The following is a 20,739-nucleotide window of genomic DNA, read 5'->3' as shown; positions in this document are numbered from 1 at the left end:
TTTGATCTGCAGACCACTTTTTTATTTCATTAATAGTACCATGCCTGAAATCATCATTTCTTCCACATAAGTCGGAATCCAAACCAATCCTTCTTAGCATTCCAACACAGTTCTCTGTGCAAGATGGTAACTTTGGAATCAACTTTTTATGTATGTGTTCAGCAATGCTTTACAGGAGTTTTGCTTCATGGGTGCAAAGGAATTAAGAAGAGAAGTAAAGTCATAGTTACAGTCTAGTTACTAATCTTGATTGCATTATATACAGAGATCTGAGACTCTGACATAATATGCAAGTAAACTAAGTATGATTTTTAATCCCTAAATAATGATTCATAGTTTATACGACTTCCTCATTTTGTATTTATATTATAACTTTGAATTGAAAAAAAAAAACTTATTAACTTTATAGACACTGTTTTATCAAATTTGATCAGAGATCTGTTCTTTTTTATAAAATAAAATATGTAATATAAATACTAAGTTCTCCTACAGTTAGATAATTAGCATCTAAGCCATGTCATTCTCTAACAATATATAATCTTGCACTATTTGATTTGTGCTTAAAGGTAGGTCAATGTCACATAAAAAAGAGGAAAGAAGTTGCAGCTGTTTGCTCATCTAATTTGACTAAATCTACATTTTGAGTTCTTTAGATTTTGACTGGCGATATTACTATTAGAAGGAATTGATCTTAGCTAGTTTATTGTGAGGTAGAAATTTTGTTACTTTTAACAGTGTAAATTGACTATATAACAAAAGTTAGACCCTAGTTCCAATCTACCACCAATGACAATGCTTGCTAACTAGTCTTCTTTGTCTCTTACAACATAAAATCAGTCATAAGAAACAAAACTAAAAGAGATAAAAAGGTTTTTAGTTCCACACCTTTTTCTAGAATGTTAACATACAAACAAGTTAATTTATTATTTTATAAATCCAAATTGTCTCATACATGATACATGGTTACATCAAACTAAAATTAAGACAACACGAGATGCATATTGACATGGGCTAAAATTTGTGCATTGCTAAGGTTTTCACAACCTTTAAGAACTGACATATCAAGATTCCAGACCAAAAAAATGAGATCACTTTAGGTTCATGAGGGAACTCTTATTGTTGTACTTTCAAGATTTATTCTTCTAACAAAAACTAATCAACACTGTAAAAAAATGTGAAAAAGTTATTAGCTTTCAAGATTTATTCTTCTAACAAAATTAAATTTAGCTTTTGGAAAAAGGCCATACCTTTCTTCTCGACCAAAGTTGATCACTTCATCAATCACATCATCTTCAAATATATTTGTCTCACATAAATCCATTATATCAGCTCTTTTGTTCATGTCAAACACTTAACTATCAAAGTCCTTACACCAGATTATAAATTGTCTTCAGCACTAGAGTTAATTATCTGCATTAATCCTTCATAAAACTTCATCATACATATTTTAAATTTATATATCATTTTCCTGAACATGTCACGAGATTTTTTTTTATAAAAGAAGTTACAGCAGTGGAGGAGAAATACAATGATTCCTCCAATGCCATGAAACTTTATAGAGCATAATTAATTACATTTATTAGCTTGAAGCAACAAAATTTCCTAATAAATCCATGCCTTTTCAATCTATGTATCTTACCTTCAGAAAAATATGTTGTTCAAATCTCTACTTTGAGATACCTATCCGAGTTTGCAATTTACCAGTAACTTAATATTGAAGTGTGCAGCATGGTACATTCAATCTATGATTACGACATCAACATTAACATATCTTTTAGTAATTTCACAAAATGGAAATTTCATTTTTTTTATCCTTCATACCATGATTATAAAAGGGAAAAAATCTTACACCAATATTAAGATCACAATTCATTTTCAACAACAATAAGATTAGAAGTTTTCAAATTAAAGGAGGATACAAAATCAAAACTAGAAAGGTTCCTACACTGCAAATCCTTTGATACAATTCAAGATGAACTTGGTTGAAAAATGGAAGATATAAAGGTATCTAGGCACAGAGAGTTGCTTTTGTCCAATGTGTATTCTTTTCTTTGAAAGCTGGACCCTTTTTGGAAAGAAAAGATGTCTGCAAATTGAAAACATGCAGTTGTTTTAAGAAACGAATCAGCATATTAAAGGTTTATCAAGTAAGAACTTCAAATAATGTGTGATAAAAAATTAGTTGTTAATCAAACAGTATTCAAAGTTCTAATGAGGTACATCAAAGACATAGCCTGCAGAACCCGACAGCATATAGGTAATTCTTTATCAATAATCGCAGATCGAAACAACTGGAAACATAAAAGAATGGCAACTAATTTGACATTGGTACTCACCATGGGCTGCAGATTTTCTCCTTCACACTCTAATGAATCTGAATCTGTCACGTCAGGCTTGCCAAGTCTCACTCGTTGCTGTAGCAACATAAAATTGAAAACATTGTCAATCTCAAGCCATCTACCTAAAAACCCTCCAACCCAATAAAAAAGTTGCTATAACCTCATCGTAACAATTACAGATGAAACCAAGATTAAAATTTGTTCTCAAGATATTCAAAGAAAAAAGAAAAAACAAAAGTGGAAAAGCCATCACACATGCACTCAAATACAACCTCCAAATGCTCAATTCATATTCCTTCCCAACCCACCCCTCTTTTTTCTCATATCAGCAATTTGAAAAAGAAATAAAACTAAAATACAAACTTCAAATAAACTCAAGATTTACATTTCTTTCTGGGTTTAAATGGCAGTTGAATGGATGCAGTGAGCTGTGTCAATAGCTTCAAATATGAGGAGCCTTTTAGCTGAAGAGATCTAAGCTTGGCAATCATGTTCTTCCTCTTCTTCATACATTGGAGGGTCAACCACAAGCATCTTATTCCTAGAAGATGAAGGATGTGAAATGATGTCCATGTTCAGTTCAAGAGTTGCTTTTCTTTTCCCTGTTTGGGATTTTCTTTTCTTGAATTCTTGAATGTCTTGCTTGCACACCCAATGTGCTCCAGATCTTTTTGCTCGGGTTTTACAATAATCACTGGGAGGAAATTGCAGTTGGAAGCGATTGTCTTGGCATAACAGTTTACTAAAACTGTAATCATTCAGGCAGAGAATGAACAAAGTCTTAGAATTTGGTTCCATTGACACCTTCAATAATCTCGTGTTGATGAATTCTTTACCGTTGCAGATCACCGATGGCTGTTCTTCAGAGTATTCGTCACCATCTAATAGGAAACAGAGAGCAAGTGCAATGATTTCAGTTGAAGGGGAATTATGCGGGAATGAGAGTGATACTCCGTTATCTTCTTCCTGATCCTCAAACCATGCTGGCATTTCCACATCATTGAACAACATTTGAAAGAGATCTTCACGATCTTGGCTAGCTGATTCTGCAAAGACACAAAACGCCTTTGATATGACATCATCAACATCTGATTCATCTAGTGAAATACAACTCTGTGCGTCTAATTCTCGTAGACTTGATGGAAGCTCTGGTATAACCTTCATGAAATAGCAACAACGTAGCTGCAGACGTGTAAGTCTGGGAAGTTGATGGATACTTATTGGAACTCTTAAAGAACCGCACTGAGATAAATGCAAATCCGTCAACGAAGCTAAGTGGGCAATATCATAGGAAAGGGTCGACTCTTCTCTAGATGAGTCAATATAGTAGGAAAGGGTCAGGCTACTCAAAGAGGTCAGGCAAGAGAGAGAACGTAAAAATCCAACAATATTTGGGCTGTCAGACGTATCGTGAACTGTGAGGGACTCTAACCCATGAGTTTTGTGTGGAAGACAACTAAGCTCCACGAATCTACTTAACGCCAACCTTTTTAGGCCAACGAAACATCCAAGCGCCAAGGGAAGACCAGTAATCTTGTTGCATCCACTTAAGTCCAACTCAGACACGCCAGCCAAATTTCCAAGCGTGGGTAGCTCTTCTATGCCTGAACATGTCAGAATAAGAATTGATAACTGTTTCATGCATTCTCCAAATTCTGGCAGTCTTCTCAAACTACTGCAGCCATGAAGATATAGTTTCTCGAGTGAACTCATCTCCAATTTATCTCCAAGTGTTTCAAGACTCCTACATTGACTTAAATTCAATTCAACAAGCCTCTTGTGGTGTGCGAGAGACGGGTGAATATAATCCAGCTCCTTGCATCCCTGAAGATAAAGTTTTTTAAGATTGGGAGCCCCAGAAAGATCCGGCGTTTGCTTCAGCTGCGTGCACCCTAACAGATTCAAGTACTCTAACTTTTCTAGAACCTGAAAAAACCAAAAAAAAATATCACATGGTTAATATTTTTGCTGGAAATGTTTATGTAATAAAATTTGATAGAACTGTTGATGAAAAGGTCTACCTTCTTTCCATCCCATAACTCTACAATTTCGCTACAAGGCAGATCAATATCAACAAGTTCATAGCGTTGATGATCTGTAAGGGGCAGAGTTTTAAGCGGACATTCTTTCCAACAAAATACCTTTAATGTACAAGGAATATCGCAGAGAATGGGAGCTCTCCTGCCATCTAAAATGAGAAGCTTTAACTGGCCCATTTTTGAGAAAGATAAATCTCTCAGATTCTCTGTATACCAATAATCTAGAACGATGCCATGTGTTGCTTTAGTTTTCTGCACATACACGTAAATAAATAAATAATTAATTAATTAAAAAACCAATGAAAAAATTATATTGATCGAGATAACCACAAAAACAAAAAATAGTTTTTAGTTACCTGGATATAATATCAAATACATTGTCAAATTCTTATTTTAACTCTATGCATCCTATAGTTGAGAAAAAACCGACACTTACCTTCTTTTGAGTAAGTACAAATTCAACATCCTCTGAACACCACAATCTGCTACGCTTACAAACATCATTCTGAGATTCCTGAATTACAATTTGTTTGCCCATTTCTTCAAGCAGATCATGCATTCCCAACCAATAATCATAATCATATTTGTCTATAGTGATCAATGATCTATTAATCAAAATATCAATACCGATTTCAGCATCATGACCACATCTTTTTAATTTCTCTGTTACCTCCTCTTTCGGCCATCCTTTAAAGAAAAAAGCAATATCTAGAAAAATATCCTTTTCTGTATCTTCTAAACCCTCATAGCTTATTTTCAATACATCAATAATTTCAGAATGTGAAGACTTCTTTATTCTTTCAATAGCACTATACCAAACCGCAATAGTAGGTCTACCATTAAGATAGGAACCCAATACTTTAAGTGCCAATGGGAGACCACCGCTGTATTTGACCACTTCTTTGGACAAATCCAAAAACTCTTCTGAAGGTTTTGGCAGATTAAAAGCTTCTAAAGAAAAGAGGTTAAGGGCTTCACTTTCCACTAACCCTTCAACGTTATAAGTTTCATGCAACTTATTTTTCCTTAGCAGATGGAAATCTCTAGTTGTGATTATTATTCTGCTTCCAGGACCAAACCAATCTTTTTCCCCAGCCAAATCTTCTAATTGTTTTTCATGATTTACATCATCAAGAACAAGAAGTACCTTTTTGAGACGTAAAGAGTATTGAATTATTGTCCTCCCATCATACTTGTTATGAACAGCATTTGAACTTATATTCATTTGTTTAAGAAGTTGCTTTTGTATGTCAGTAATGTCTTTTTTCTCGCAGTGTTCCCTTACGTCGGCAAGAAAGCAAGTAACTTCAAATCTACATCGAATGGTTTCAAAGACAGCTCTAGCAAGGGTGGTCTTACCCATGCCACCCATTCCCCATATGCCTATAAAGCGAACATCATTCAATCCAAGGCCTATTAGAGTAATCACTTGTTCCACTCTTGAATTAATCCCCACAAGATTCTTCATTGAAGATGGCAACTTAGGAATCAATATTTCAAATATATGTTGAGCAATATTTTCCACAAGTACTGCTTCGTCCCTGTTTAGGGAAAGAGAATTTCTTTGTAAGTCTAGCAACACATAAAAAAAAAATAAAGCAACAACTTTTATTATAAAAAAGAAATTTTGTAATAAGATAAACGAAGACAATACAAAACAAAACAACTGAAGTTTACAAAAACAATTTTCTTTTACAAAATTTATTTGCAGTAAGCTATATATATTTTCCAGGTAATTTATTCATTTGATATAGTTTTTTATAAATTTATTTTAATTTGATACCTGATTCATTGAATTATTATTAGTTAGGTGGCATACTAACAAACCGTATTATACGAAAGTATTTCTGGTTATATAAATCATCATAAAAAATCAATAACTCTTGATATCTATTTATGCCTCAAAAAAGGATAATGCAATATATATTTTTGAGAAATACTCCAAATTAGTGTTTAAAAATTTTTTAGTCGGACATTTTAGTTTTTAGCTTAAACATTGCATTCTATTTGCTTTAGAAAAATATTTAAAATGTAATATTACAAAATAATAATACTATTATATAATGTTAAGAGTAATATCTGTCTTATCGATCTTAAAAATTTTTAGTGAAACATTTTAATTATGCCATTTACCGGAGCAATTTTAACAAGCAGATCTATGTTATTTGTTAAAAATGGTATCTATAATGATTGCAGTTTTATTTACAGGGATATGGATCTAAAAGTTTGAACATGTATAGCAGATAAATTTCAGTAATAAGAAGAGTAATAAGTTAATGACTAGTTTAGCTTACTGATTTTGGGAGGTCCAACCAGAATGAGCAGCAACTTGTGTTAGCGCATCTCTCCATCTTTTGACCTTCTCACTGTCATGTCTCTCTTCGTGTTTCTTCAAAGCTTCCTGAAAGGTTCCTATTTGGTGCCTCACATCACAAGGCTCCACACCGTAGAACACCGGCACGATGTATTGCCCCAGCTTGTTGTTGCACTCCATGATCTTTTGGAGCTCATCCAAGCACCAACTAGAGGAAGCGTAGTCCGGTGAGAAAACAATGACTGCAAACATCGACTCTTCAATTGCTTTCAGGAGTTCTTTTGAAATAACATCGCCTTTGCGAAGGTTTTGGTCATCTTTGTAGGTTGTGATTCCCTTCCTGTTGAGGGCGGCATAGAGATGGCCAGTGAAGCCTGTGCGAGTGTCTTCTCCTCTGAAACTCAAGAACACGTGATAGGTGCATGATCGTGGTGGTGAGATTGAAGTGGAAGAAGAGGCGGATGCCATATGTTAGAAGTTTGAAGAAGTGTATGTATGTGCTGCACAAGAGTTGTGGTTATTAACACTAAACAGTTAATTAATAACTTCAATTAAGAAACTCTTTGTGAAGAGAGAAAGGAAATAAGCGGAAGCTAGTGGGTAGTGATGAAGGAGACACAAAGTTGAGAATACCGAAGACGCATGAATCTGTGAAAGTGGTACACCTTCGATGTAAATGAATTTTATTCTAAAATTTTAAAAATGTTTTATTATTAACAATAGCAGAAAATATTTTTGTCAACAAATTTATAAATTGAAAGTAATTTTGACCGTTTATATATATATTAAAATAAAAAATAATGAATGGCTGCCAAAAAATATATATAGTTATTGAAAATTAAAAGGTATATTAAAAATTAAAATCGAATAACTTAAGAAATTATGCAATCTATTTTTAATATATAAAAGTAAATATATAAGTTTACCCACATTACTTTTAAGCTATTTCTCTTCTTCTACTAATGTCATATTAGTAATATCGCTTACTTGGCAAAATTTTAGAATCAACCACTTAATTTTTGTCAAATCATCTATTATTTTCAAATCAGCAAAAAAAAAATAAAATATACAAAAAATAATACAATAATTATCAACGACAATAACTAAAAATTAATAGTGCCTAACCAAATCTGTAACTTATAAAAATATTAAATTCATATTCCTATATTTATTATATATTACCGTTGTAAACAATACAAAAAATTTGTAACTCCAATAATTAATTTATTAATTTCTATAAATAACTCATTCAATGTAATAAACATCCATATTACAAATGTCATAATAATGAGTTAAACCCCAAAGTGGTCCCTGAGATTCACGGTTTACACCAATTTAGTCCATGACTTACCAATTGCACCATTTATGTCCCCGACTTTGTAAAAGTTGTACCAAAGTCGTCCCTAGCCACATCTCCGGGTAAATTAACTGCCGCCGGCAGTGACCTGGCACTGAGAAGCCACGCTGGTGCCACGCTGGAGTGCAATCTTGGCGCTAAAAATGTGGATGGATGGAACGACGTCGTTTCATGTATGTTTAGAAACAAAACCCAAATAACCCAAGTTCTATGATCACTTCATCTTCCTCTTCGTCTTCTGAAAACCAAAACAATGCACCATGAAATCCTGAGTGCTGGCCATTGTATAGGGTTTGAAGGTTGAAAACGTTTGGCTCCGTGGAGTTCGCTGCCACTGTGATAGTGTTGTGCGGTCGTTGTTGGTGAAGGAAGGAGAAGCAGTTCATCGCGATCACATGAAGGTACGTTTGAACTCGAAAAAAATAATTCTTTTCAACAAAAAGAATAGCATCAATGTCTGTGTTTGTTGAAAATTTGATTTTGGTTGATGAAAGTTGAAAGTTTTTTATTATCTGTTAGGGTTTTTGTGTGTAGTGGTGAAATTTTTTCCATGCTCTGTTTTGAATGCAATCTTAGTTGGGTTGGTTGATGGGTGTTTCTGGTGTTTTATAAGTGGTTGAATGTGAATGTTTGTTTTTGCATGTGTGAATCTGATTGTTTGGTTCCTCAATTTGGTTTTTTGCATAATGCAGATGGAGACTTTGATGGATATGATGTTCCATCATGGGGGAACATTTAAAAAAAATGATGATGGAATACTAGTGTACTCACCATATAACAGAACTTGCTTAGGAGACTTAGATGAGGACACGTTGGATGTGTTCTTCGTAAGGAACTATTACAAGGAGCTTGGGTATGACAACATACTTCAGTGTTGGTGGCTGCCTCCTGGGAGGAGCTTAGATGGTGGACTGAGGGCTCTTACATTCGATGATGAATTAAGAGAGATGTGTTTTGCTGCACAGAATAATGATGGAGTTGTTGATGTGTACTTTGAGCATGGGGTGTCCACACCAGAGGTGATTGCAGGGAAGGAGGTTGTAGTATGGGTTGATGATACTTGTGAGGGAGAGTTGGTGAGCAAGAAGAACACAAGTGAGGGTCCCGAAGCTGATGGTAACACCTCGAACCCAACTACAGAACCGAATCCTATCCCAAATGCAAACTCAAGCCCCATAAACAATCATATTTCAACCCCCCTGAAACCAACCCTATCACTATTCCAAACCCCATTGATGATAACACAACCCCAAATTCAATGCCTGCTAAGGCTCATGAGAAACCCAATCTGAAACCCAATTCTAATCCAAAGCTTAAGCCTAAGTCAAAGCCCAACCCAACATCCATCTTCAGGCCCAAATTGACTAAAAAGCCCAATCAGAAGCCCAACCCAAACCTGAAAACCAAGCTGAGAGAGACTACTAAGGCATGCTCCACAGCCAAAGATAAAGGCAAAGCAAAAATGAAGTCCAAACCTCAGTTTTTACCTAGGAGAATTACAAGATCTCAGGCTGTTGGAACATATAGAAGGTCTGCTAATAAGAGCAAGGGAGCTCTTCATGTTGACTTAACTGTAAATGATGATTCCAGTGATGATGATAATTCAGAGGATAGTTCCTTTAAGCCAATACAAGAAGATAGCTCTAGCAGTGAAGATAATGCAAGTATGTCCAAACCAAGAAATAAGAAAGTTAAGGACATCAAGACAGCTACATATGCTACTGCTAAGACAAGAGAGAACATAATGCAACCAGATAATGCATTGGTTGAAGATGTCTCAGATGGAGAGGTGGACTTGGGGTTTGTGGGAACTCCAGGGATTGTTGATGTGTATGAAGCACTTGACCCAGGTGCAAAATCTGATGGTGCTAATTCTTAGCACTCAGAGGAGATGAAGACTCCTCCTAATTCTGAAGATGAGCTACAATCTGATGAGGAGTCAGACGAATTTCCAATATTTAGAAATGGGACAAGATTCGGTGAGCTACATCTACAAGTAGGTATGAAATTCAACACCAAGTATGAGTTCAGAGAAGCTGTAAGAGAGTATACTATCCAAGAGGGGAGGAGAATTAAATTAAAAAAAATGACAATATTAGATGCAGGGCTGTATGCAAGGTGCAAGAGTGTGCCTGGGTTGTGTATGCCTCAAGGGACTGTGATGACTCATACTGGCAAATCAAGACTTTCAACGACGACCATACTTGTGCGAGGGAGAACACCAACAGGGCTGCTAATAGGGCTTGTGTTGCTAGTAAATTAGTGAAAAAGGTAAGGAAATACCCCAATTTCAAGCAATGCGAGGCTACTGTATGTGTACTTCAGGACAAAGTGTGACCTTATTCTAAATAGAAATTCCATTGCAAGGGCACTGGAAGATGCAAGGAATGTAGTATACGGGGATGAGAAGGCACAATATGCAAAACTAAGGGACTATGCTGAAACTTTACTGAAGACGAATCCTGGATCTACGGTGCAGATATGTGTCAAACCTCAACCAAATGGAGACGTCATATTTGATAAGATGTACATTTGTTTGCATGGTTGCAAAATGGAATTCAAGGCAGGTTGTCACCCCTTGATTGGGCTTGATGGGGCATTTCTGAAGACACAATTTGGAGGTCAGATCTTAGCTGCTGTGGCACAAGATGCCAATCATCACATTTACGTGATTGCATGGGTTATAGTTGAAATAGAGAATACAGACACTTGGAGATGGTTCCTGGAGCTGCTTCATGCTGATCTTGGAGACTACAAAACTAACGGATGGTGCTTTATTTCTGATATGCAGAAGGTAATGTTAACTTTCATGTGCTTTTAACAATCTTTGATTCTCTGGATAAGTGAATTGGATGGGAATAATGGTTGTAAAATTTGTATGTTATATATGTCCTCTGGATTTTGTATACATGATGTTGGTTGTTGATATGCACTGTTAGTTAGACCCGAATAGCACAAGGGACCAATCGTGCATTTTACACCAAACTGGAGGGACTAAATTGTGTTAAAATGTGAAAGTTAGGGACTATATTAGGTTCATTAATGTAAACTCAGGGACTGTTCTGTGGCATGATAAAAGTTTTTACATCAGTTTTTGTTTCTGAAACATAGTGTAACAATGTCCTGCAGGGTTTAATTCAAGCTGTCCAGGAGGTGATGCCAAGAGTTCACCACCGTTTTTGCGTTTGGCACCTCTGGAGGAACTTCAACAAACAATGGAAGGACCTTGAGTTGAGGGGACTGATTTGAGAATGTGCTAGATCTACAACATTCCAGGATTTCATCGATAATATGAACAAGATTAAGAGGGTGAACGAGGAGGCTTGGGCATATCTCAACAAATGGCCTAGAGAACCATGGACAAAGTCCCAGTTCAGCCATAGGCCAAAATTGGACAACATTTGCAACAACGCCTGTGAGGTTTTCAACGCAAGAATCAAAGAGACCAGAAGCAAACCCATCATTACATTACTTGAGGAGGTGAGAATGTTTGTGATGAGAACTATTGCGAAGAATAAGGTAAAACTGGCAAATCATGTTGGCATACTCCCTCCTGTAATTCAAAGTCGCCTAGATAAAATCAGAAAAGAATCAAAGAACTGGATGCCTATCTGGACCGGTGATGAAGACTATGAAAAATTTGAGGTTCATGGCCATCCAACAAACATGGTGGTGGATCTTGAAAAAAGACTATGCACTTGCCAATTTTGGATGCTGGCTGGTGAGCTTTATCAAACTCTCTAACTTAATCATTAACATTTGTGTACTTTGAAAACTGTGATTGTCTTACTATGCATTTGTGTGCTTTGAAAACTGTGATTGTCTTACTATGCATTTGTGTTACTAACTGTAGGCATTTCATGTGTTCATGCCTGTGCTGCCCTTGCAAGGTAAACAAGAGGCCGGAAGACTTTTGTCACCAACTGTGTACTATGGAGGCATACAACAAGACTTATGCCCATCACATTAACCTTCTTCTTGGCCAATCATTGTGAGAGAAATTCTTGTACACTCAACCACAGGCCCCTAACATTAGGAGGAGGCCTGGAGCTTTGACAAAGAAAAGGAGAAAAGATGCTGATAAGGGCAACAATGGTAATAAGAAAGCCAAACCAAGTGGAGGTTTGAAAAGGCATTTGAAGCCATTCACATGTAGGTATTGTGGGGTAAAAGGGCATACTAAGAGAGGGTGCTCAAAGAAGAGACTGGATGAAGTAGCTGCTGCAGATAAAGCCAAATCAAATGTTGCTGCTTTTGCTTCTGAGGCTTGCCCTCCCCCTCAAATTGATACTGTTGCTTCTGCTTCTGAGGCTGGCCCTCCCCCTCAAACTGATGCTACACCAGCTGATAACCCTTCCTGCTGTGGAGATTGACATATCACAACCAAACTACGAAGGATCACAGGTAATACACTTTTCCACGTTACAACAGCACACAAGTATAATTTTTTTTTGTTATCTGGGCTCATGTGTTGAACTGTTTATCTGTTGTAGGACATAGCAGGACCTGCTGCACCTGCACCACCAAGGCCACAGAAGTTGCCCACCAAAAGGAGGAGCTCACCACCACCTCAATCCATTGGTGTGGATCCAATGCAAGGAGCTAGTGTGGCTACATCTTCCAGATTGCACAACTTTATGAAGTTTGTTCTAACTCCCGGTTTCAAAGCACCAAGGAAAAAGAACAATTCATGACTTTGACATCAGGATGTTTAGGACAGTACTTTGTTGTTTTGTTAAAGGCAGTTAGTAGATAGTTTCTTTGTTTAGGACAATTGTCATAACTTTTATATTGCCAGCCTTGATAACTATGCTGTGGCACTTCTTTTGTTCCTTTAATGTTTGCTACTCAAATATGTTTATCTTTGCTACTTTTGTAATTATGCATTATGCATTATGCTATTATGATGTCAGATGATCTGTAATTATTTCTCTTTATGATAACCAGTCAATAAAAAATATGGCATATATCTCAAGATAAAAAACTACCTCTTACTTTCATTCATCCATGAACACATTACATACAACATTGTCAGAACTTCAAAGTCATAATCAATACAGCAACTACAGTGAAAAACATCACTATGCATAAGAATTGTATCATAGATTTTTGGGTCCTCACTTTAGCTTCCAATTTTCCAATCCTCCGGGCTAAATTCACTCTCACTTGCTCATTGTCAACTGCAGTTGCATCCACTCTTCTTTCATGTTCCTCTTCTTCTTCTACATCATCAGCCCAGAGAAAAAATCCACACCATGTTTTGCCCCTAGTCTGAATATGAGATATCATAAGAAGGAAAGAACAGAAAACAACTAATCAATTTTTCTTACCAAAAACTCACATTGTAATTTGGACAATCGAAGAAGGGCTTATCTGGGTTGGTAGTTGTTCCGGACCAACGAAGCACCGGCCGGCAGCCACACCCACACCACTCTGGTACCCGCAACGGTCTGGTCCGACTCCGCGTTCTCGTCGTCGATCGTGTAGAGCTTCCTTGACCCTGGCTCGCACACCTAATCATGGTTTTCGTTGCAGTTCAACGAGTAGGAACAACGAAGACAATGAAGAATGTTGCTGGGCAGAGAGAAGAAGATGAAGAGGGGTGACGATGCCATGCTACAAATTGGGATTAAAACTAGATATAGGGACCACATTGGGTCAAACAGTTTCAATTGCCACCTCAGCTTGCCTTTATCTACGCCAGCGTGGCTTCTCAGTGCCAGGTCACTGTCGGCGGCAGTTAATTTGCCCGGAGATGTGGCTAGGGACGACCTTGGTGCAATTTTAACAAAGTCGGGGGTATAAATGGTGCAATTGGTAAGTCAGGGACTAAATTGGTGCAAACCGTGAATCTCAGGGACCACTTTGGGGTTTAACTCTCATAATAATATTATTAATCATAATAAATTTTACGTTACAAATATTCAAATTCCATACTATTTGAACTACTTATATAAGTCTCTTATCACTATTCCTTAAAATTACATCAAATTTAGCACAAAAAATTATTTCCGAACGACACAACATCTCAAACTTACTCAATGGAGATAACTTTGTTCAATGTGAAAAGTGTACGAAAAAAGCATATGAAAAAGGAGATAACTACATTTGTGGCACATATAATCAAACACCACAATATTCTACAATAAGGTAACTCTATATACTTTTCATAATCCCATCTATCAAATTATTAGTTACTAACCCAATACTTATTTTAGGTTCAAAATTCAATTAAAGGTTTCTGACAAGCAAAAAAATTGTTGGGTACAATTGCTTCAAATCTAATGGCACTCCAGAAAAGTAATGACATTGAAGTACCACACCAATTGAAAAATTTGTACAACCTCACTTATATTTGAAGTCAATGTAAATGATTTTAATCTTAAAGAAAGTTATCAACAATACACTATTACCAAAACATTTGTTCTAACCAAAAATACTAAATTTCAACACCCATTTGTTACCAAGACATTTGTTCTAACCAAAAACACTAAATTTTAACACCCATTACAACAAATAAAGCAGGTAATACTAAAAAAAAAATCACTTATTTTAGTTATTTTAGACATCATTTTTATTTTTAATTTAAATTATTCATTGATTATAGGAACCAATTTCGCCAACACTAATATCATCACGAAGATCACATACCTATCAAGATATTAAGGAGAAAGAAAACTATACAAATTCAAGACACAATTTCGGAAGAAGAACATACTTGCAAAAATGGAACAAACAACATAATAGAAAGTGCATATAACTCAATAATTCATAAAGAACATGCCTTCACAAGAACTTATACAAAAAAAAAGAAAGTAACAACTCTAACAACAAGCAATAAAAAAAAAGAGGATGAGCACCACATAAGAAGACTAAGTTTATTAATTAAAACAAATGCAAAAATCAAACCACCAAATAAAAATGTCATTTTGTACATACAACTCTAATATCCAAATTTTTTGTACTATAAATTATTTTAAATAAAATACCTTTTAAATAAAATATCTTTTAAATTTAACTTCAATTTACATATTTATTTTAATTTTACAAAATATAACAATTTTTAATATTTATTATATACTATTATTAATTTACCACCGCCAACCACATTGTAATATACAATACGACAAATTAAAAATTTAATGATATCCAGTCAAGAGATACACAAGGCACTAGACATGAGAATGGCAGCCAGAGAATAAAAAGAAACATTGCATGAAGAGATTTACGAAGAATAGCATGACATTACATAGTCAAAGGGTCAACCACTATATATGATCCATTAAATCCACACCTAAGCCGCACGGGGACAGGCCTGGCACTCCATAACAGCTGCTGCGTGGAGAGAGCCGCTTAGCCGCAGAATTTCCAAGTTTTATTTTTCAGTTAAAGGGACAACTGGTGTTCTGCACATTCACATCATCACCTCAAAATTATTCTGCAACGTCGGAGCCTTTAACATATTTTCTTCAATATCCGAATGATTCAAAATAAAAAAATACTAGTATACCAGTCAAGTACACTGGTACATGTGAAATCTTTTTAATAGAATGTATCATGTAGCTGCAGCAGAGTTGTGTGAATAGAGAGAGGAAAGTCAGTGGAACTGTGGAAGGAAAAGCTAATCAAATTTGTATACTCCAGCTTCTTCAAAAGCTAATCAAAATTGAAAAAAAAATGTGAAAATGTTATTAGCTTTCAAAGTTGATTCTTCTCACTAAATTAAATAGTGCTCTTGGGAAATGCCCATACCTTTCTTCCCTGCCAAAGTTGTTCAGTTCACTCACATATATCCATTATCTCAATGCTTTTGTTCAAGCCAAACAGACTCTGTCCTTCATTTCTTTGCCTTTCAATCTCACTTTGGTTCAAATCTTCAATCTCATTGATACACGCCAAGCCAGTGTTCAATACTTTGGCTTGATAACAAGGAATATGTTCAAACTCTTCAGAATCATATTCACCATACTCAACCTCCGGCCGAAGCAATAGTTGAAATTCTTCCCTGAAGTAATCATTGGTCAAGCAGAGAATGTAAAGGTGATAGCCATCACACATTCTATATGTTCTCCAAGGAATGATGCACCTATTACCATTGCTAACAGACAAATTCAACTTCACTGATTTATCAAATCCCCAAAACTTTGTATAAAACAGGAAACATACTGCAATACCCTTTAAATTTTTATTCAGACGGCAATCACTAGGATATGGGACTAGTGCTGCATCATTACCATTCAGAGGATAATGGACACAGAAAGATGGAATTTTGGTACTTGGGATCACCATTTCCAAGACCACACCTTGATTTTCTTGGTCCTGGCTACTAGAAGATTTAAAGGCAGTACAAATGGTTGACAAAACATTGGATTCAAATATGTGCAGTGAGCTACACCCATATGCTTCTAATTCTCTAATACTAGATGGAAGTTTTGGCAGAAACTGAAGACAGTAACATCGATTTAGCTTAAGGGACCTAAGCTTGGAAAGTTCGTGAATGCTTATTGGGATGTTAACAAACAAGTGTCCACTTAGATCTAAATACATCAATGAAGGGAAGTAGCAAAATAGATCATGAGAGAAAGATATTTCACTCTGGTAACATCCACTCCAATTTAGATTACTCAGCAAGGGGAGGCTTGACATTGAAGATGGCAATCCATGAAGGTTAAAACAAGAGCCAAGATCCAAGTTCTTGAGGGACTTTAACCTATGAATGGTATCAGGAACAGAATCAAGTTTTCCACAACCCTTTATGTTCAAATCTTCAAGGCCAACTAAATTTCCAAGTGATGAGGGTAACTTTCCTATAGGAGTTCCGCTTAGAGAAAGCTTTGACAATTTTCTCATGCATTCTCCAAACTCCGGGGGATTTTCGAAACTCTCACAATGCTCAATGATTAGCTCCTTCAAGGAACTCATCTCCAATCTACCTGGAAGAGTTTTAAGCATTTCACAGTAGCTTAGATTTAAGTGAACAAGGTTCTTGTGGTGTACGAGGGATATGTGAACCTCAGTTAGGCTATCACAACCTTGGACATCAAATGTTTCAAGAATGGGAACCCCGGAAATATCAGGTGTCTGCTTTAGGTTCCGGGAGCTACTCAAATCCAGGTACTTCAGCTTTTCGAAAAACTGATTAAAAAGAAAGAAAACTCACAAATTTCAAAATATTATAGTCTTTCATAAGTGAATATGGTAAAATCAAATTTAAAAGATCTCTTGATGAAATGATCTAACCTTTTTGCCATGCCAAACTAGTTCAACGTTGCTATGTTGCATTTTGATTTCAACAGCTTCATATTGTTGATTTAACAAGGGGAGAGTTTCCAAAGGACAAAAGTCCCAATGCAGAACTCTTAATGAACTAGGGAAGTGGTTGAGGCCAAGGGGAAGTTCCATGTATGGTAAACTGAGATATCTTAACTGTGTTGTCTTTGAGAAGGCTTCAATACTCCAATGTGCTGAGATTGGCTTACTTCGAAACCAATAAAATTTATCATGTCCAAAGCTTAGAACCATACTTTGAATTGCTTCTGTTCCCTGAACAAAATAAACATGACAAATAATAAATTTGACAATCAACTGAGATACCTAAAACATGACCTTAAGAAATAGAAGGAAACTTGGACATTGATAAAACTTGAGGAAATAAAACAAATAAATGTTTATTTTCATATCAGATCAATCAGTTGTAAAGGAAGTTTCACCTACCAGATCATTTGTCAACACTTGATGAATGTCATCTTTAGACCACAGCCTGCTACGCTTGCCTGGGTTACTTGGAGATTCTTCATACACAATATGCCTCCCCATTTCTTGAAGCAAATCATGCATTTCTAACTTATTATTTTGATCTAAAGTTACCAAAGCTTTATCAATCAATGTAACAATTCCGCTTCCAATATCACTTCCAACTCCAACATAAAAATCACACATTCTTAATATATGTATTGCCTCATCTTTTTTCATTCCTTTGAAGAAACAAGCAATATCAAGAAAAATACTCTTCTCTGTTGGCATCAAATGATTGTAGCTTATTTTCAACGCATTGAGAACTTCAAAATGTGGAAAACTCATTATTTCTCTAATGGTACTATGCCAAAAGTCAGCATTTCTTCTATATAGATAGGAACCTAAAACCTCAACTGCCAAAGGAAGACCTTTAGTATATTTCACAACTTCTTTACCCAGAGAAGAATATCCTTCTTTAGGTTCAAGTTGTTTAAACGCTTTCAAACAAAACAGATTATAAGCTTCTTCTTGATCTAACCCTTTAACTTCATAAGTTCCATGGACTCCATGTATATCTAGCAAGTGCATATCTCTGGCTGTGATTATTATTCTACTTCCCGGTCCAAACCAATCTTGATTCTCTGCTAAATTCTCTAACTGCTTTAGCTCACTTACATCATCAAGAACAAGAAGAACTTTCTTATTACACAAAGCACTTTTTATCGTTGTTTTTCCATCTTCTATGTCATGAAAAGAGCTACTTATGTTTAGACATGCAAGAAGGTCTCTTTGCAACTGAACAAAACCATTTTTTGCAGACAACTCTCTAACATTCCGCATGAAGCAACAAACTTTGAATTCACCTCGGATGCCTTCATATACTGCTCTAGCGATAGTTGTCTTACCTATGCCACCCATGCCCCATATCCCTACAGCGAACATCATTCAACCCAATACCAACCTTGAAGCAATCCCAACACGATTCTTAGTGCAAGATGGCAATTTCGGAATTAGCTTTTTATGTATGTGTTCAGAAATGCTTTCCACAAATCTTGCCTCAAGTCTAAAAAGATCATAAAGTGAAGAAAAGTCATACATCTTGCTTGTCAACCAAGAAACACTAGGAAAATAGTTTAACCGGTGTTTTAGTTTCCAAAATTAAGCAAAAATATAATTTTCTAACAAAAATACGTAGTATAAATATTATAACTTGATGAAGAATCATTCCGAAAAGAGAAATAGCACTTCAGCAATTAGTTAGTTATCATTTACACCAAAACCCTTAATTACCATAATATGTGTATTGTATTTAAATTTTGATTATAACAAAAATCTTGCTAACCCATGTTATGGTGATAAGTACTAGTGTGCATTCAGATTAACATAGTAGAAAATAAATGAAGAATTACTTACTGATGTTTGGAATCCCAACCAGAATAACTAGCAATTTGTGTGAAAGCATCTCTCCACCTTCTAACCTTCTCACTGCCTTCACCAAATCTGTGTTCATGTTTTCTGAAAGCTTCATCAAAGGTTCCTTTTTGGTGTCTCACATCAGAGGGCTCAACACTATAGAAGACAGGCACAATCTGTAGCCCCAGGTTGTGTTTGCACTCAACAATCTTTTGAAGCTCATCCAAGCACCAAGCAGAGGAAGCATAGTTTGGCGAGAGAACGACGACGGCGAACATAGACTCTTGAATTGCTTTGAGGAGTTCAAGAGAGATAACTTGACCTCTCTGAAGGTCCTTGTCATCCCTGAAAGTTGTGATTCCCTTCCTTTCAAGTGAGGCACATAAATGATCAGTGAAGCCTGTGCGAGTGTCTTCACCCCTGAAACTCAAGAACACGTGATAGGTCCATGATCTTGGTGGAGGAGGAATGGAGGAAGAAGAGGCTTCAGCAGCTAAAGATGCCATGTTGTGTGGTCTGAATGCTGTGTTTAGCAGTGTTGTGTTTCTTAAGTATTGTTAACTATAATAAATTGGGTTGTTGCATCTAGATAAAGATCATATTGGTCTTCCATTTGCAATGTCTTCTTTTAACTATAATGAAATAACTCATAACAAGAGTCTTTTTCATATGTATCCAGAAATTCTAAATTATAATAATATATTTTATCATAATGGATAACATTTTGTATCAAGAATTTCATCATTCATATTTAATTTTTACTTTTATTTAGTTAGTGTATTTAATATTTCAAAAGTCAAACAATAATAAAAATAATATACTTTTAATATGAGCTTGATGTCTACAACACTTTTTTCCTCTTGCTTAAAGTTAAAAATAACGAAGATAAAAAACAAACAGAAAGAAAAATAAAGAGAGGGAAAACAAATTGATGTAGATGCCAAATCATAAGTTCATATTAAATAACATTTGATCTGAACATCTTGAGGACAAGGCCTTATCTTTGTTCTGTGCCAAAGTTGCTTTATATTACTAGATTGTAGTTTTATGTCAACAACTTGATATGATTGATCTGCAAGGAGCAAAGTTTCTGAAGGACACTCACTCCAATGGAGGACTTCCAATGATCTTGGAAGGAAGTCGAGGCCAAGGGAAAGAAAGATTCATGATACGTAAACTCTTGATTGCATTATATACAGAGATCTGAGACTTTGACATAATATGCAAGTAAACTAAGTATGATTTTTAATCTTTAGATAATGATTCATTGTTTATACGACCTCCTCATTCTGTATTTATATTATAACTTTGAATGGGAAAAAACGTATTAAGTTTATAGACATTGTTTTGTCAAATTTGATCAGAGATCTGTTCTTTTTCATAAAATAAAATATGTAATATAAATATTAAGTTCTCCTACAGTTAGATAATTAGCATCTAAGCATTATCTACCAATATATAATCTTGCACTATGTGATTCATGCTTCATGGTAGGTCAATGTCACATAAAAATGAGGCAAGAAGTTGCAGCTGTTTGCTCAT

The 20,739-nt window shown here is 35.6% G+C and overlaps 3 protein-coding genes across 4 annotated transcripts; all 3 read right to left on the bottom strand.

Annotated features, from left to right (window-relative positions):
• Positions 1 to 1,772: 1,772 nt before the first annotated feature.
• On the bottom strand, positions 1,773 to 7,407 carry LOC112744177 (TMV resistance protein N). 2 transcript variants are annotated; one of them, XM_072215049.1, is made up of 6 exons: positions 6,673 to 7,407; positions 4,815 to 5,919; positions 4,361 to 4,630; positions 2,725 to 4,265; positions 2,337 to 2,414; positions 1,773 to 2,086 (listed from the first exon to the last, which is right to left on the bottom strand). In XM_072215049.1, the coding sequence occupies exons 1-4, from the start codon at positions 7,158 to 7,160 to the stop codon at positions 2,814 to 2,816; spliced, it is 3,315 nt and encodes a 1,104-aa protein (XP_072071150.1). In that variant the 5' UTR covers positions 7,161 to 7,407; the 3' UTR covers positions 1,773 to 2,086; positions 2,337 to 2,414; positions 2,725 to 2,813. The 2 variants fall into 2 exon arrangements, with proteins under 2 accessions (XP_072071150.1, XP_072071151.1); XM_072215050.1 differs by having other exon boundaries at positions 4,481 to 4,630; positions 6,673 to 7,350.
• Positions 7,408 to 15,139: 7,732 nt separating this feature from the next.
• On the bottom strand, positions 15,140 to 18,733 carry LOC112744180 (disease resistance protein Roq1-like). The gene is made up of 4 exons (XM_072215047.1): positions 17,764 to 18,733; positions 17,290 to 17,592; positions 15,802 to 17,184; positions 15,140 to 15,705 (listed from the first exon to the last, which is right to left on the bottom strand). Exons 1-3 carry the CDS (start codon positions 18,727 to 18,729, stop codon positions 15,829 to 15,831), a joined length of 2,625 nt encoding a protein of 874 aa, XP_072071148.1. The 5' UTR covers positions 18,730 to 18,733; the 3' UTR covers positions 15,140 to 15,705; positions 15,802 to 15,828.
• On the bottom strand, positions 18,708 to 20,661 carry LOC140173169 (toll/interleukin-1 receptor-like protein). The gene is made up of 2 exons (XM_072215048.1): positions 19,198 to 20,661; positions 18,708 to 18,847 (listed from the first exon to the last, which is right to left on the bottom strand). The coding sequence occupies exons 1-2, from the start codon at positions 19,701 to 19,703 to the stop codon at positions 18,730 to 18,732; spliced, it is 624 nt and encodes a 207-aa protein (XP_072071149.1). The 5' UTR covers positions 19,704 to 20,661; the 3' UTR covers positions 18,708 to 18,729.
• Positions 20,662 to 20,739: the final 78 nt, after the last annotated feature.

This window comes from Arachis hypogaea, chromosome 14 (genome assembly GCF_003086295.3).
Source record: "Arachis hypogaea cultivar Tifrunner chromosome 14, arahy.Tifrunner.gnm2.J5K5, whole genome shotgun sequence".
NCBI classification, from domain to species: Eukaryota; Viridiplantae; Streptophyta; class Magnoliopsida; order Fabales; family Fabaceae; genus Arachis; species Arachis hypogaea.
Note: the sequence above shows the minus strand (reverse complement) of the source record. Positions and strands in the feature narration are given on the sequence as shown.

What these genes read in the sequence shown, in the direction of transcription:
- LOC112744177 (XM_072215049.1), bottom strand. Translation starts at nt 7,160, where the DNA reads ATGGCATCCGCCTCTTCTTCCACTTCAATCTCACCACCACGATCATGC. An exon ending in GGTTGGACCTCCCAAAATCA is followed by an intron (nt 5,920 to 6,672) that starts GTAAGCTAAACT and finishes TTCCCTAAACAG; the next exon opens with GGACGAAGCAGTACTTGTGG. An exon ending in AGTTATGGGATGGAAAGAAG is followed by an intron (nt 4,266 to 4,360) that starts GTAGACCTTTTC and finishes TGGTTTTTTCAG; the next exon opens with GTTCTAGAAAAGTTAGAGTA.
- LOC140173169 (XM_072215048.1), bottom strand. Translation starts at nt 19,703, where the DNA reads ATGGCATCTTTAGCTGCTGAAGCCTCTTCTTCCTCCATTCCTCCTCCA. An exon ending in GGTTGGGATTCCAAACATCA is followed by an intron (nt 18,848 to 19,197) that starts GTAAGTAATTCT and finishes TGATCTTTTTAG; the next exon opens with ACTTGAGGCAAGATTTGTGG.
- LOC112744180 (XM_072215047.1), bottom strand. Translation starts at nt 18,729, where the DNA reads ATGATGTTCGCTGTAGGGATATGGGGCATGGGTGGCATAGGTAAGACA. An exon ending in AAGTGTTGACAAATGATCTG is followed by an intron (nt 17,593 to 17,763) that starts GTAGGTGAAACT and finishes TATTTTGTTCAG; the next exon opens with GGAACAGAAGCAATTCAAAG. An exon ending in TAGTTTGGCATGGCAAAAAG is followed by an intron (nt 17,185 to 17,289) that starts GTTAGATCATTT and finishes CTTTTTAATCAG; the next exon opens with TTTTTCGAAAAGCTGAAGTA.